The sequence below is a fragment of the Talpa europaea genome, assembly GCF_964194135.1.
Source record: "Talpa europaea genome assembly, chromosome: 3".
NCBI lineage: Eukaryota > Metazoa > Chordata > Mammalia > Eulipotyphla > Talpidae > Talpa > Talpa europaea.
In genome coordinates this window covers 115,731,546-115,748,594 of record NC_140069.1, presented here as the reverse complement: position 1 = coordinate 115,748,594, position 17,049 = coordinate 115,731,546, and the positions used below count along the sequence as shown (strand labels likewise).

General features: G+C 35.9%; 1 protein-coding gene across 5 annotated transcripts in view; it reads right to left on the bottom strand.

Annotated features, from left to right (window-relative positions):
• Positions 1-17,049, bottom strand: part of GSAP (gamma-secretase activating protein) — a gene marked incomplete at both ends in the record, with an annotated part of 74,669 nt that overhangs the window by 28,342 nt on the left and 29,278 nt on the right. For all 5 annotated transcript variants that reach the window (XM_084229441.1, XM_084229443.1, XM_084229444.1 and 2 more), the window contains 8 exons: positions 717-799; positions 1,344-1,413; positions 3,138-3,355; positions 3,445-3,537; positions 6,728-6,805; positions 9,434-9,511; positions 13,978-14,063; positions 16,167-16,210. In XM_084229441.1, the coding sequence (XP_084085567.1) occupies positions 717-799; positions 1,344-1,413; positions 3,138-3,355; positions 3,445-3,537; positions 6,728-6,805; positions 9,434-9,511; positions 13,978-14,063; positions 16,167-16,210 (750 nt within the window). The remainder of the gene's footprint in view (positions 1-716; positions 800-1,343; positions 1,414-3,137; positions 3,356-3,444; positions 3,538-6,727; positions 6,806-9,433; positions 9,512-13,977; positions 14,064-16,166; positions 16,211-17,049) is intronic.

The following is a 17,049-nucleotide window of genomic DNA, read 5'->3' as shown; positions in this document are numbered from 1 at the left end:
ATCACAACCTTGATGGTCATGATGGGGATATCCCACAACAACCCAATACTATAAATCAATTTTTTTTAAAGATTTATTTATTTATTTATACAAGCACTGGGTACAGTCAGAAGCACGGGAGGGTGAGAGAATTCACCAGAGCCAGAGCGGAGAGCAGAGCAGGCAGAAGGACCGAAGTACACTGCTAAGGGGAGCAGCGGGCGGCAGGAGAGGTCTGCGCGCCATGTGGGACCGGGGATCGAACCTGCGCTGTAGAGGCTGCGGGCAGCTTCGCAACCCACCACTCAACCGCTGCGCCACCAGGGAGGCCCCTATAAATCAATTTTTAATCAAATTTTATTGATTTGCCATTAGTGTACATAATTTTATCATTTGGGAAGTACAACTTCACCCCTCATCACATGCATGTTCTTCACTTGCTGTCCACCACAGTTCCTGGGCAATACACCATTATGTTACCTCCTTACCCCCTGCACCTCCTCCTTTCTGGTAACCACCATATTTTTCAAAGTCTAAGAGTTATTTTTGTTATGTATTGTCAGTTTTTCTTTGGTTTTCTATAGTTTCTAAATGAGTGAAATCATCCAATAATTGCTTTTCACTTTCAGACTTACTTCACTTAGCATAATCACCAAAATGAACTAGTTCATCTTTTTTGATAGCTGGATAGTGTGAATCAATTTTAATTGTATGAGGAATACAAAATGTTAACTTACTGTATTCCAAGTAAGGACTGAGGAATATGGCAAAAGTGTATCCATGTTACTCGTCTCTGCATATATGTGCCAGTATGAAGAAGCTGAGTTTATTTTTGAAAGAAAAAAAAACATAAAATTAAGACAGTCTTAAGAATAAAGCAGGAGATTTAGTATATCACAAATCTACTAAAGCAAATCAACAAAAGTTTTTATTTCCTTATCCTTCAAATCCTCAGAAGGCTAACTATTATGGCTCTAGCTACAGATTAAGATGTCAGATTCTACTTTTTACAATGAGAATAATTTCAAAAAATTTTATTTGGTACTTACTATTCAAATGACATTACCTACTACTTCATACAGAACCAATCAACACAAACCTGAGCTAAGAAAGTTACATATTACTGAAAAAAATCACTAGTACGGTTAAATCATGGTTATTTTTTACATCTCATCAGTCTCTGAACAGCCACAATTTCTCAGAAAACCACAAAAGAATGAAATTTAATTAGCTGCCTACCTCAACAGAGTTTTTTAAAGTTCCTAACCATCATTTTGACATATTGAGGCATTATCAATTTACTACCTTCCCTCAAGTAAAAAGGTCAAGGATTCAACTTAACATGAGCCATCAGCAACACCTACCAATTATAAATTCCTGAATGAGGTCAAATGAATGGCAGGCAGAGACGTTCTCAGAAATCCATTGAATAATCTTTAAAAAGTAAAAAGACAACTCTGTTGTCATTTAAATCTGCACCCTGCCCCACCACAAAAGAAGTACAAAATATATATAAATTTTTTTCATTCTATAGCTACTTTGGACTATCTAAGAACACACATTATTTGAAGAGAATACATTACCTTCCAGATAGGTAATGCAAGGCTGTGAGGTCATTTTTACTCATCTTTTTAATAATTACCCTTGGCTAGGTTTCAAGTAAACCCTCTTCCAAGCAAAGTTTGTTTATTTTTATGAGAGTAAGTCATAATATAGCAAAGTACCAGTGTGAAGAGCCACGGAATATAGGAGAACACAAAACCAAACCTCTTAGCATAAAGGCAGCAGACCTGGGTTTCAATTCCAGCTCATTCACTACTGCGAACATTGTTACATCATTTAACCTTCATGAGCATTGCTGTTATGTCCTCCCAAAGGAGAGAAAACTCCTGTCATATCAACTTCTCTCAAGTGCTCTCCATAAACATCCTTACCTGCTGGATGAATGAAGCTCCTCATTACCTACATTAGAATTAATGGATATTGTAAGGCTTGCCCAGCCAAAGTGAACTTTCACATTTCTGCTACTACTAAGAAGTTGCTTTTATTTCCAAAACTATTCATGCTAATTGTACTTATTTTCATAACTAGGTAATTTAATAAAATATTACTATAGACAAGTGAAACATGGACACAAAAAGTGTTGGTAGGTTGAATTTGCGTTGAATTTGGGTCAATTGTAGGTTGAAAGCTTTGGAAAGACTCAAAAGCATGTCACATTAGTGGTTTTATGCAGGAAAAATGCTCTGAACTTCAATTAGCTGATATGGGGCGCATAGTTCAGGGTAGAGCATTTGACTGCAATTAGCTGATATACAAAGTAAGAACCTTAATCTCTACCAAAGGTGGGTGAATAAATGTAAATTTATATGATTTAAGTTAAAAAACTGCTTAAGATGTTCTTGTTCAATTAAGCAAAGAGCCACTGTTCCCAATCAAGTCTAGTAGATGGATTCCTCTGACTTCACAGGGAAGCTATAAAAATTAAATGACAAGAAATGTGTGAAAGAAAATGTGCTTTGTAAACTATAATATGCAATATAAATATGAACTACCTTTATTGAAAATGTAATTAATACATTTCACCATATTTTAAACCTATTGATGATATATCAAAAATAGACCAGGAAAAAAAGTAGATATTTGAGAAACTCACTCAATAGAGCATTTCCTTGGAATGTTACTGTATAAACATTTATTCACAATATAGGAAATAAAATATTCAAAAAACACATATATACCCCCTCTCTGTCTGAGATCTGGTTGGGATCCATAAAAAATCAGCATAAGAAAAGAATGTGTTTGGGGGCCTCCCTGGTGGTGCAGAGGTTAAGTCTCAGTGCTATTAAACTATCACCAGCTACCTGGGCATGAGTTCGATCCCTGCCAGGGAACTAACCCACATGTTCTGCTCCCTACTCTGTCCCTGGTGGATCCTCTCACTCCCTCCCCACCTCTGGCCTAGACCCCAGTTCTTGCATGCATAAATAAATAAAATAAATCTTTAAAAAAAAAGAATATGTTCTAGTTAGGACAGATTCATAAACCTCAATTAATTGCTAAACAAATAAAAATAACTTCTGTTCATTTTCAACCACCAAATAAATAAAGGTGGTGTTGTCTAGTTGCCAATTTTAAAACATTAGCTATATTCCCACCTTGGCTTCCAGGAACCGTGAATCTTGGCCACATGACAGCATAGAGTGCAACATGGCCATCTTCTCACAATCTAGCTGAGTGTTCCATAGGAACTGCAATAAATATGACTGGTTGAGGAGTGCTCTATAGAGCTTTCCAGAACACCAATCCAGTACCAGGGAGCTTGACAATGACTGTAAAGGACTATGAGGTAGCATATCAATCACTTCATTGCTTCCTGGCAAAAAAAAAAAAAAAAAAAAGAGTAGATCAACAAATAAAAAGAACTCCCGCTCACTCATCCAAACATAAATACTACAACCATACCTGTCAGAAATAGACTGTGGCAGATCAGGTCTGGATGTTGAATATTAAGTAGATGAAAGAAATGACCGGGAAAGTAAACGGCCACATAGTAGTCTGTAGAAGGAAAAGATTTAAGTTATCTCCACATGGTAAGAGCTGTACAAGTACAGATCAAGTCCAGAGCTTCACAGGACCCCTTCGTTTCTTTGAACCTCTAAAATACAAAAGTTTCAACTAATGTAATAAGCTGCAAGATGTTAATACATTTCATCTTACTAGCCAGATCAAATTAATTTCAATCTATGGCTAGTTTTCTTTTTCACATATTTAGCCATGGTTATCTTGACTTACAGCTGTAGTTTTGTTTCTAAGTGAACTGTCACTTTATATGAATTTAAATATCTCTTGAGAGCAAATGAAAATAAAAAAAAATCAAAAAAGCAATATGAATTATTACTTAACCTAATAGGCTGGCAATAGCTTATTATGGGAATTTCTTTCATAGTTTCTGCCAGTTTGGGGAAGCTCTAAAATGTAATTTCCTTTCTTTTGCCTGCTCGCCATTATCATCATAGTCATCATCAATGTCACTATCATCATCACTTTTTTAGATTAAACTGATATTCATCAAAACAATCTCTGATACTTTGTGAAGTGTTAAGTTAATTTCTTGCCTAGCTAACTGCCTAGAATTCACAACTTCATGATCCCTGAACTAAAAGTATTTGTATATAGTTGAGACAAGGTGTAAAAATAGGTTTCTGGAGAATGGCAGGGTGAAGTAGCTCTTGCCATTAATTTTTTTTAGTATCTCAGAAAAACAGAGAAATCCATGCAATAGATGAAACATTTAAAGTTACGAGTGAGTCAGTGAGACTCTGCTTTTCCTAAGAAGCAAAGAAATAATGCTAATCATTTACATAGGTGTTCTGGAGAAAGGAAAACGGATATAAAATTCTAATCAGTTGACTTGAAAGTGTCCTTTCAAACACCATGGCTTAAGTGATGTTAAAGTGCTTATTACAAGAGCTTGCAATAATAGTATAACCACAATTAAATAAAAAAAAACATGAATAACAAAATAGTTGAACTCAATGGAAAACACTGGGATAGAAAATAATGTAGGCAAACTCCTAGTCCTACCACTTAGCCAGCTAATTAGGGTGGTACTATCCTGTGGAGAGGGAACATTTGAAGATAAACAAGGGTTTTCTGCATCACCAGCATTGGTGTGGTGGGTAGATTCCTATTACCCTCTGGTAAGTGGACTCCTGAGATGTCTAATCCTTTTATGTGATGGACACACACAGATTATCACCTCACCAAAAATGTCAGCACTACCTGTGTTGGACTGAATGATGGTTCCCAAAAATGTTCATGTTCTAATCCTGTGAATATGCCACCTTAACTGACAAAAGAGACCTCCATGATGTATTAAGGATCTTGAAATGGGAAAGTATCCTGGATTTATCCAAGAGGACCCAGTGTAATCATAAATGTCTTTGTAAGAAGGAAAGCTAACAACAAAAGAGAAGACCATATAAGAACAAAAGAAATTAGAGTGGTATGGCTACAAGCCAAGTAATGCTGGGCTCTAGGTGCTGGAGGAGGCAAAGAATGAATTCTTCCTTGGAATCCCCAGAAGGAACGAGTCCTACCCACATGTTGCATTTTAGCCCCTCAAGACTCATTTCAGACTTCTGGCCTCCTGAAATGTAAGAGAATGTTTGTGTTGTTGTGAAGTTGTGATTTGTTAAAGCAGCAATAGGAAATTAACATAAGAGACCCTGATAAGAAACACTTAAAGGAAGCTTGGCACACATTTCAACCTTTCTGAGCCTCAGTTTGATTATCTGTAAAATAGAGATAATGTCACCAAGCAGAATTATAAAGATCAAAATAATAAGTAACACAGAATATCCATTTTTTAAATGGTAGCTTTTATTTATAAACATATCTTCCTTACATAAAGGTGTTTGGGTTTCATGAAAAACTTTAAGAAAAAAGCCACCCTTTAATATTTCAATTAATATAAGCCTGTTTTAATAGGGTGACATTTCAGGGAAACTGCACACAAACAACAGCAAAAAATTACATCACTCAAAAAAAAAGTTATAAAAATTAACTCTAAAATAGTTTAAACCTTGAGTACAATTTGGTGTATTTAACATAAGTTGTGTTTATGAAGGAAAGATGACTTATGAATGGGAGCCTATTTTTACAAAGCACTAGTACTTCTTTCTCCACACTCTGAAGATCATAGATAAAACTATGCTTGCCCTTTTCAAGAGTCATTCCCAAGGGTTTAAAAAAAGGATGGATTTGACCTCACAAAGAACAACTTTTTTTTAGTGGAAAGTTTCCCACATCACTGTTGAGATAGGATGCTGATAGTAGGCTGCTGATAAGAATCAAGTCCCAGACCCAAGAAACCTTATATTTATCTTTTACTATAGGAAACAGTAGAATCAGGCCTCTCCAAGGCAGTTTCCCATAAGTTCAGAGCCCAAGTTAAAATTTGCTATAGTTAGCATATCTCACCTGATCAATAATGTCATTCAAAATAAAATTTTTTATAAATTTTCTTATCATTTGGGTTTTCATTTCACTCAGTTTCCTCACATCACACCTTCCTAAACCTTTTTCATGACAGTAGATTTTCTTTTTAAAATATTGTACCATGTTCAGTGTGCAGGCAAACAACAGTTCTGTTTTTCAGTCTTGTGCTAACTTGTTTATGCCCCCACATGCCAAAGGGTGTGGAAAAATAGCTATTAGTAGAGAGATACAATAAGTCCCTTCTTTACTTTCTTCCTTACAGACTCCCTTAATATGCTCACCCTAATAGTTAAGTATCCTTTACCACACTTACTCAATGAAAAACTCACACAATCTGATCTATAAATTACATATGGGATTTGGAAGCTTTTAGAATCAAGGGACAAAATGCTGTATATTATTTCTTACAGGCTTTTAGGGAATACCTCATTCGCTGTCATTATTTTTACACTAACAGATGGCCTTTTCGGATTGCTACTAAAACTGTAAGAAAGATCACACCATAGATTCTCTAAAAAAGGAGGCGTGTCCCCCAAAAGAGCCTGAGGGGTTGGGATGAGGAGGTTGTTTCCAAATAAAACCTTCCCATTGGGCTTCAAAGAGGTCAGTGAATGTGATTACAATTTGAGTTCCAAAGAGCCATGAGAAAAAGGGGCGCACAGAGAGAAAATGAGATCGAGAAGGATGAGGCATGCCACGTAATAGACGGAAAGGTCAGAGAAGAGAGATGTCCTACCTTACTCACCAAGATTGAGAAAAATAATGCCCTTTGTCGCCTGTGAGTCAACACTTCCCAGAGCAGCAGTGAAGGTCTTGCTGTGCCCTGTACAGAGGGAACATGAACACAGAGAGAGGAGGTTAAGAAATAAAGAGCTAGTCTCCTGAAAAAGAAAGAAGGGAATGGAGGCATCACACTCCCAGACTTCAAACTATACTACAAAGCCATCATCATCAAAACTGCATGGTATTGGAACAAGAACAGACATACAGACCAATGGAATCGAATAGAAAATCCAGAAATAAACCCACAGATTTATGGTCAACTAATCTTTGACAAAGGAGCAAAGACTATGCATTGGAGCAAAGAAAGTTTGTTCAATAACTGGTGCTGGGAAAACTGGGTCGCTACATGCAAAAGAATGAAGCTTGACCACTACCTCACACCATACACAAAAATCAACTCAAAATGGATTAAAGAACTAGACATAAGACCTGAAACCATAAAATATATAGAAGGAAATATAGGCGAAACACTACGTGATTTGCACATCAAAGACATCTTTACAGACACATCACCCAAAGCAGTGATAGTGAAGGCAAAGATAAACAGCTGGGACTACATCAAATTAAAGAGCTTCTGCACAGCAAAAGAGACAATAACAAAAACAAAGAGAAACCCCACCAACTGGGAGAACATTTTTGCACACAACACTAATGATAAAGGACTGATCACAAAAATCTGCAAAGAGCTGATGAGACTCAACAACAACAAAGAAAATAATCCAGTCAAAAAATAGGCAGAAGAGCTAAAAAGAAACTTCTCTGAAGAAGAAATGCAAATGGCCAACAGGCATATGAAAAAATGTTCAACATCACTTGGAATCAGGGAAATGCAAATCAAAACTACCATGAGATACCATCTTACACCAGTGAGAATGGCACATATTAAAAAAACTAGCAACAACAAATGTTGGCGAGGGTGTGGAGAAAAAGGAACTCTTCTGCACTGTTGGTGGGAGTGCAAACTGGTCCAACCACTATGGAGAGCTGTGTGGAGATTTCTGGACCTACTAAACATAGAGCTTCCATCTGATCCAGCAATTCCACTCCTAGGTATTTACCCAAAGGACACAGAAACATCAATTCCAAAGAGCACCTGCACCCCTATGTTTATAGCAGCACTGTTTACAATAGCTAAGCTTTGGAAACAGCCCAAATGCCCAAAAATAGATGACTGGATCAAGAAGATGTGGTACATATATACCATGGAATATTACTCAGCATTCAAAAAAGATAAACACATGCAATTTGCTGCAACATGGATGGCACTGGAAGGGATCATGCTCAGTGAAATAAGCCAAAAAGAAAAAGAAAAATACCGGATGGTCTCACTCATAGCAGGAATCTAGAAAACTTAAATAAGGGACCAGGAAAATGAATAACTATAAGAAAGTGAAAATCAAAATCAACAAAAAACTATGAACCAGAGACACTTTTTGGGGGGTGGGGGGCGGGAGGGAAGGGATTGGGGTCAGAATGGGGGGTTGCAATTGTATGGGGAATATAAAAATAAAATTTATTATAAAAAATATATTTACATTTATAAACACCCCAATATACATAATCATGCAGTAAACATTAATGTTAAAAAAAAAAAGGACATTAGACTATCTACTAAATGCAGTGTATTGGGCTACACTCCTAATCAGAAAATTTCATTTATTGGTTTTAATAATTACTCACTAGAAAAATATGTAAAAACATCTACAAAATACTGAATTTACTGCTATTAAATAAAGCATGTACTTACATGTAGATCTGAAGGTACTTTTAGTTTCTTCATTATTAGTTAAGTTATTAAACTTTTCTACTTTGATCTCTATCTTCTACATTAATAGTAGCACTCCTTCAGAATAATAAACTCTGAAGTGGACTAGCATAAAGCTTTAAATATGGAAAACAATCCCATCTTTAAAAAATGTTAACTTCTGTGTCTCCCTGGTGGCACAGGGGTTACAGTCTCCACTCTATCAAGCTATGGCTATGAGTTTGATCTATAGCCAGGGAGTTAACCCAAATATGGCATAGCAGACCTCTCCTGTCTCACCCGCTGCTCCCCTCAGTAGTGTATTTCACTCAATCTGCCTGTTTTGCTCCCCACTCTATCTGGTGAATCCTCTCACCCCCTGCACCTCTGGCATATACCCCAGTTTTTGTATGCATAAATAAATAAAATCTTTTTTTTAAAAATGTTAACTTCCACTTAATGTGTACTGCATAAATAATAGCTTTAAGGAATAAGAGAGGCAGAACAAATATGCCTCAGCATCATTTAGACTAAAATGATTAAAGGACACACTGACTATAGAACTGGAAAAGGTTGGGCACTTCTTACTCTGCAGGTTGAATGTTGCGATATCAATTTCTTAGACCACAGATGTGTAACATGAAATAAATGTTTCTTAAAAAGCAATCAAACACAGTTTGGGCAAATATTTCCATTAGGTTGCTCTATAGGCCTTATAAATATATAGCATATAAAATAATTGGCTAACTTGATATTTATCATTAGCAAATTTCTCTAGGAAATGTACTATATAGGAATACAAGTATAGAATGTACTGATAAAATTTATTGGAGGTAGTAAGACTTCAAAATCTATCTAATTTGCTACTTGTTGGAAAAAGTGATTATACAAAAGCTAAAAAAATTAAGAATAAATGAAAAGTACCTTTATGAAAGTAAAACACTGAATATGTGATTTGTTCCCAAGAGTCAAGCTTCGGGCTATAACATACACATAAACTTCCTAGAAGAAAGAAGGTATTTAGTAGAGCTTAAAATAGTAGAAAAAAGTTTTCTAAGTCATTTCATCTCACTTCTATTCTTTTAGATGTCTGATTCACCTTACCTCATAAACTATTTCCAAATTGTAGAAGCAGTCTATTAACAAGTTTCTAAGAACTTTCAATTCCACACTACAAGCAAGGCTTTGTGGTAGGCCACTGAAGGTTAGGAAAGTGAACAGAGGCAAACTCCTAGACATAAAGTCATTGAACTCTAGAGATGTTTCCAGTATTTATCATTTGTGAATATTTCAGATGACATTTAAAACTGCAATATATTGTTAGAAGAACATTTATTGCAATATCCTAAACAAAACAACAAAGAATATAAGATAAAAAAAATAGTTAACATTTCTGTTAAATGTAAAATTACTGTTATGGTTACTGAGAACACAACGATAACTTTTCTTTAAAATTACAGCAGACCCTTTAAGAATAAAACACTATACTAAGGTATAAAAATAATAATTAAAAGAGTTATAAAAGCCCTATGTACCACTTCGACTACTTTCATAAAGTAAACTACTACCAGCAGAAACTGCTGGTTTATCCTAAGCTTTTAAGTATTATGATCACAAAGAGAAAGAAATTCTAAGCAGACATAGTTAAAGCTTCAGCCTCTTTAGTAATAAAGAAAAATTAAAACACAGAATCATATTTTTTCTTTCAAATTAACAAAGTTGTTAAAATGATAATCAAGTCTACAAGGGTAATACTACTCAGCTATAAAAAGGTAAATTCTTTTCATTTGGAACAACATGGATGGAACTGGAAAGGATAATGCGAAGCGAGATAAGTTAGAAGGACAAAGACAAATACTGGATGGTTTCACCAATATATGGAATATACAGAAAACAAAGGGTTAGACAAAACCAAAGCAATATCAAACTCTTGATATCTGACTATAAAATGGAGGCAATCAGAAGTAGTGGTGAAAATGTGGGAGTAGGGGAGCGAGGGGGGTCTTATGGAGCATGGTAGGGGATTATTGATCCTGGGTGCTGGGCATGAAAACATACATTTGTAGAGGTTTGCATCAATAACCCTTAAAAAAATACAGTGATGTCATCAATTCCAAAGAACACCTGCACCCCTATGTTTATAGCAGCACTGTTTACAATAGCTAAGCTTTGGAAACAACCCAAATGCCCAAAAATAGATGACTGGATCAAGAAGATGTGGTACATATATACCATGGAATATTACTCAGCATTCAAAAAAGATAAACACATGCAATTTGCAGCAACATGGATGGCGCTGGAAGGGATCATGCTCAGCGAAATAAGCCAAAAAGAAAAAGAAAAATACCAGATGGTCTCACTCATAGCAGGAATCTAGAAAACTTAAATAAGGGACCAGGAAAATGAATAACTATAAGAAAGTGAAAATCAAAATCAACAAAAAACTATGAACCAGAGACACTTTTAGGGGGGCGGGGGCGGGAGGGGAGGGATTGGGGTCAGAATGGGGGGGCTGCAATTGTATGGGGAATATAACAATAAAATTTATAAAAAAAAAATACAGTGATGTCAACTAATCTTACTCCCCAAAACATAATTTTTTAAAATCTATTTTTGAAAAGTCATTTGGGAAATACATGAACTGACAACTCATAAGTCAGAAACCTATAGGTTGCTTCTCTGTTTTATCTTAAATCTGGAAGCATCTCCATTTGAAACAAGCTATTTTTTTTCTATTTCAAAGATGACTGTGAAGAGGAAGGCTTATTTTCCACTTTCCCAGATATTGCTGATAAAGAAAAAAGCAGACTCTTTTACATCTCATGCCAGCTAAAGCTAACATTTTATTAAATAAGATATGTCATAAAGAGCCTATTTATTACTGCTACTGTTCATGAGCAATTTCTATGGGAATAAAATGAAAAGGAATAAAAGAGTCATCCAATTAAAGCCTAAAATGATGATTTATATCTAATAGATTTAAAGTGAACTACTAAGGAAGAACCGGCCAGCTCGCTCCACATGACCTGTATTTAAAATTTTTTTTTGACATAACACTGGTTTACAACATCCAGATAACCCTGGATCCCATTCCATTCTACCTTCTAAGCCAATTCACTCTCTGCTGTGCATTGCCATCTTTTCTCTTTCCATTAGATATCCTGTAAGCATGCCAACATGTTAGAGTCTCCAACATCATAAAAAACAAAACTCCCTAAATCCCACTTTCTATTCCAGCTACTCCCTCTCTTGTGTCTACATGTACTGCTGCAATTTTTCAACTTCCACCAGGCACATAACCCAACATCATGAAGATTTCACTTCAATTACCCAACACAAACTATTCAGAATAACCTCCAAATTGCTAGATCAATAGACTTCACCTCTCACTACCTACTAACAGTTAGCTGTTAGCGTCACCTCTTACTACCTACTAACAGATCTCCTTAGTGAAACTCCCTTTGCTTTGGCTGCTGTAATGCCACACTTGTTTTGATTTTCCTCCTCTCTCTCCAGACATACTTTCCCCCTTTGCTCTAGATGTTCCATCTAATTTTTATATGTTAATGTTTATAGATCTCATGACGAAATGTGTTTTCTGACCCTACAGCCTCCTGTGGCTTCAAAAGAAAGCTACAGACTGACAACTTCCATATTTATCCTACTCTAGTCCTGCCCGCTCTTCTCAATGCCAGAGCTCTTGGTTAACATGTCCAAAACTCTCACAACCTACCTCTCTAAGTTCTACCCAAACCATTCTACTTCAATAAATGGTATCACTGTCCACCCATTTGCTTATGCCAGGAACTTGAAAATGGTTCCTCTCAATCTTACTTTCAGTAAATCTTCTCAGTTCCATCTCCAAAATGTACATCAAATCTGTCTATTTCTTTCCCCTCTGTTGCCAATCCCTGTGCAAGTAGCTCATCTCAAATGTACAATTACAACCTCATCCTAACTGCTCATTTCCCCACTTTTTCTCTTGCCTTTTCTAATCCAATCACTTCTTCACAGTGCCTTTAAAAAACAAATATCTAATCATGTCATTACCTTTTTAATATACTTCAGTGAGGGAGCTTCAGTGGATTCCAAAACCACCAGGTGCAAAGTTATAGAGGATTAGGATAGTCCTAAGGTGCCAAAGTTTCACCTCACAGATTACTAATGCAAAGGTTTTAACATACTTTTACAAGAGAGATAGATAGGGTTACCAACTAACCAAGTTATCAATCTTTGCCTCACAATTAGTAGGACATCTTGACATGACATGCTCCCTAACAAGGTGTAAATGAAGTTCACAATATCACTGATGAAGTATTCTTACAAAAAATGTTTAACCTGTATCCAACAATGTCTTTTGGTCTGACTTCCAATTTATAGGAAATGTAAAGGACAGAGGAAATAGTTAAATACTTCCACAAAAAAACAATTACAATGCAGAAGATAATTTGGTATATGAAAATTCACATAATCACTTATTGTTGGGAGAGACCCCATGCAGTGAGCAGAAGGGCCTTGACCTGAGTCCCTAAGGCATGTGAAAACACATGCGTCTCTGAGAAAAACCTGAGTGACAGGACCTGGTGTTGAGTGCCCAGAAAGTGACCTGCGTAGAGTCAGGCCTCTACATCTCCACAGTCTGAGAGTAACAAAAATAATGAGTGGACTTCCCAGGCTCTAACTAGGGGGCGATAAGATTATGTGCATGAGAACTAACCACCTGATACCCTACTGTCTGAAGTAAATAGATAATATTAAGAAAGTAGACTAATCATTCCTATGTGTTATCATTATATGGTATGCTTTGATGTTACACCTGCTGCAGTTAAAATAATATATAATGAGCACTAAGACAATAAAGATTTACTGCATGCTGGACATGACAGTCCCCCATGTCTGATTTCCCTCACCGTCGCGTCCCAGGTCCAGGACTCACTAGAAGTCCACAACTTTTGAAGAATATGCTTTTATTATATTTTATTTTCAGGATCCATATGGCAAACCAACAACAAATTTTTTTTTAGTTTGTTCGTTATTATTCTTCATTTATTTTTTATATATATTTTTACACCATTGTTCATTTTCAAATAATGTTTGCTTTATCCTATCCCCACCCCAGGTGTAGTCCCCATAGAATTTCCTTCACCAGTGCACCCATGCACCGCCACCACAGTCCTCCCTCCCTCCCTTTGATTCCTCTCCCCCCTCCTCCCCTGCAGAATGTCTCTGGTTTATAATTGTCTGGTTTTGTTTTGTTGTGTTTTGCATTGTTATTACTTTTTTCCCCTGATATCTTATTTGGTTCCCCTATATTCCTCCTATAAGTGAAACCATCTCATATTTTCCTTTTTCCTTCTGACTTATTGCACTGAGCATAATTCCTTCTAGCTCCATCCAAGTCAACAACTAAATTGTATGCAGAACTCACATATAGCTGAATACATTGATAAACACAACCCTGGTTCTACCTGTATGGTTGGTAAAAACGCACAGGGTCAAGTGCTTGGATAATCTGTCTTGGTCTTGAAGATCATTACATCCAAAGTTGACAAGTCTAAGAACACAAAGGATAAGACATTATGAATGCGTTAATTTCCCTCATAAAGGATGTGAGTAGCCACTTTACTAAACCCACAGAAATAGAGTCATGACCTGAGAGATTTAAGTAGATAACACAGTTTGCCTTTTAATGTTTTTTGTTAATTAAAAAAAGTATGTGGCACATAAATAGCATGGTCCTAGTAACAAAGGAAAAAAATAATACTTTCAACTTACATTTTTATAATTTTACTGACTTTGAGTAACTCATTTGCTAGTTTCAAAATAAGCACAAGTGGAAGTTTATATAGATGAAATAAAGCTAGTGAAACAGATAACCACTTAGGATTATCATTATTCTAATGCTATTCTAATTCTTTCATTTCTGCTGTGCACTGATGGTCTGTCTATTTTTTTCATAAGTCAAGTTTTTATTACATTATGAAGTAGTCTGGGGGAAAAAAATGTAGCCTTACAATTTCACTCCTAGCTGTACCCATACCATTTGTTTTTTTTTTTTTTTTTTTTTTATTTTTTTTTTTTTTATAAATTTTATTGTTATATTCCCCATACAATTGCAGCCCCCCATTCTGACCCCAATCCCTCCCCTCCCGCCCCCGCCCCCCTAAAAGTGTCTCTGGTTCATAGTTTTTTGTTGATTTTGATTTTCACTTTCTTATAGTTATTCATTTTCCTGGTCCCTTATTTAAGTTTTCTAGATTCCTGCTATGAGTGAGACCATCCGGTATTTTTCTTTTTCTTTTTGGCTTATTTCGCTGAGCATGATCCCTTCCAGCGCAATCCATGTTGCAGCAAATTGCATGTGTTTATCTTTTTTGAATGCTGAGTAATATTCCATGGTATATATGTACCACATCTTCTTGATCCAGTCATCTATTTTTGGGCATTTGGGTTGTTTCCAAAGCTTAGCTATTGTAAACAGTGCTGCTATAAACATAGGGGTGCAGGTGTTCTTTGGAATTGATGTTTCTGTGTCCTTTGGGTAAATACCTAGGAGTGGAATTGCTGGGTCATATGGAAGCTCTATGTTTAGTAGGTCCAGAAATCTCCACACAGCTTTCCACAGTGGTTGGACCAGTTTGCACTCCCACCAACAGTGCAGAAGAGTTCCTTTTTCTCCACACCCTCGCCAACATTTGTTGTTGCTAGTTTTTTTAATATGTGCCATTCTCACTGGTGTGAGATGGTATCTCATGGTAGTTTTGATTTGCATTTCCCTGATGACAAGTGATGTTGAACATTTTTTCATATGCCTGTTGGCCATTTGCATTTCCTCTTCAGAGAAGTTTCTTTTAAGCTCTTCTGCCCATTTTTTGACTGGATTATTTTCTTTGTTGTTGTTGAGACTCATCAGCTCTTTGCAGATTTTTGTGATCAGTCCTTTATCATTAGTGTTGGGTGCAAAAATGTTCTCCCAGTTGGTGGGGTTTCTCTTTGTTTTTGTTATTGTCTCTTTTGCTGTGCAGAAGCTCTTTAATTTGATATAGTCCCAGCTGTTTATCTTTGCCTTCACTATCACTGCTTTGGGTGATGTTGTACCCATACCATTTGTATTGTAACTCTGCTTCTTCATCAAAAGACTGAGTTAGTTCTCCCATCCCTTGAATGCTGATTTGACCTTGTGACTTATTTTGGCCAATTAAAAAAAAAACTACACTTTTATGCAAAAAGGAATACAGAAAAAAAAAGTAAAACAATACATTTAGCTGAGCAATAAGTGGATTGGCCTGTGATCTGTTCTTTGATGGCAAAAAGAAAAGCGTTCTCATGTTTTGTTCTAAATGTAGCTCTCTCTGACTCATCAAATCCTTTTATTTAATCACAGGGAAAAGAGCACTTCAACAGATCAAAATAAATTAAGGCATCCTACAGAAATAAATGGCTAAGAAAATCAATATCATTGACTTTACATGTAAAAACCCATGTTTGTGCTTGATAAGTTGTTAATATTTCCTACAGAGAACAGAAATATAAAAGATGCACACATACACAAAGACAGAATACCAAATTGTCCTTCGATCTGCACACCACAGGTTAGGTATAATCATCCTGCCCACAATTATCCATAAAAATTAATAGCAATATATGAATAACTTACTGAAATCCTGAGTCACTTAATGAAATGTCCAAGGGTACTTCAAACTGCCAAAAAGAAAAAAAATCAGAAGAAACTGAACAAAAGTGTGACATTAGCTGATGATAGTTCTGAAAAACAGAGCAAGCCAGATGACTCTGCTTACCCATTGATGAAAAGCTCATTTATTATTATTATTAAAGCTCATTTTTTATTATTATTATTATTTATTATTCTTTTCAGACATTATCCCCCAAAATCACAGCACAAAAAGCCCATTAGGAATATTCCAGAGTTAACAGACAATCACAAGTTTGATGTATATTTATTTCTTAAATAGCTAATACTTGGCAAACTTTGCCCTAGAATTGAATATCATTAACAGGTTGTACAATAAGTCAACTGTATAATATGTCAAAGGAGTAGATTTTTACAAGACACAGATAACCAGGTAATAAGGGAAGGACTGTGTGTCTTTGGAAAGAGAGTGAGTCCAAAAATGCTGGGAGGAGTAAATGAAATTCTTGTAATGGTATACCAATCTAAATTAGAAATTAGTATTAGTTTAGTCAAGAATAACAACATATTAGCTACCACAGATAAAAATATTTGTGACTCCTCACTGCAAGGCTGGCACTCCACATAGCTTTTTCAGGAGGGATGCTGAGTTTGTACTAATTGAACTATGCCCTCTCGTTGACTTTTTATCTGACTCTCAGATCCTCCATCCTTAAGTTCTTTTGGATCAAATGACTCATAATCCTTAAAGCTATTTACTATAGACCACACCTATTACCTTCTACTAATCCTCATTGACAGTTTTTAATGTCAAGCATTCCATTAGTAGAAGTTTCCTGTGTGTGCTCTCCTATATTATATTATGTTAATAATATATAATAACCTAGAT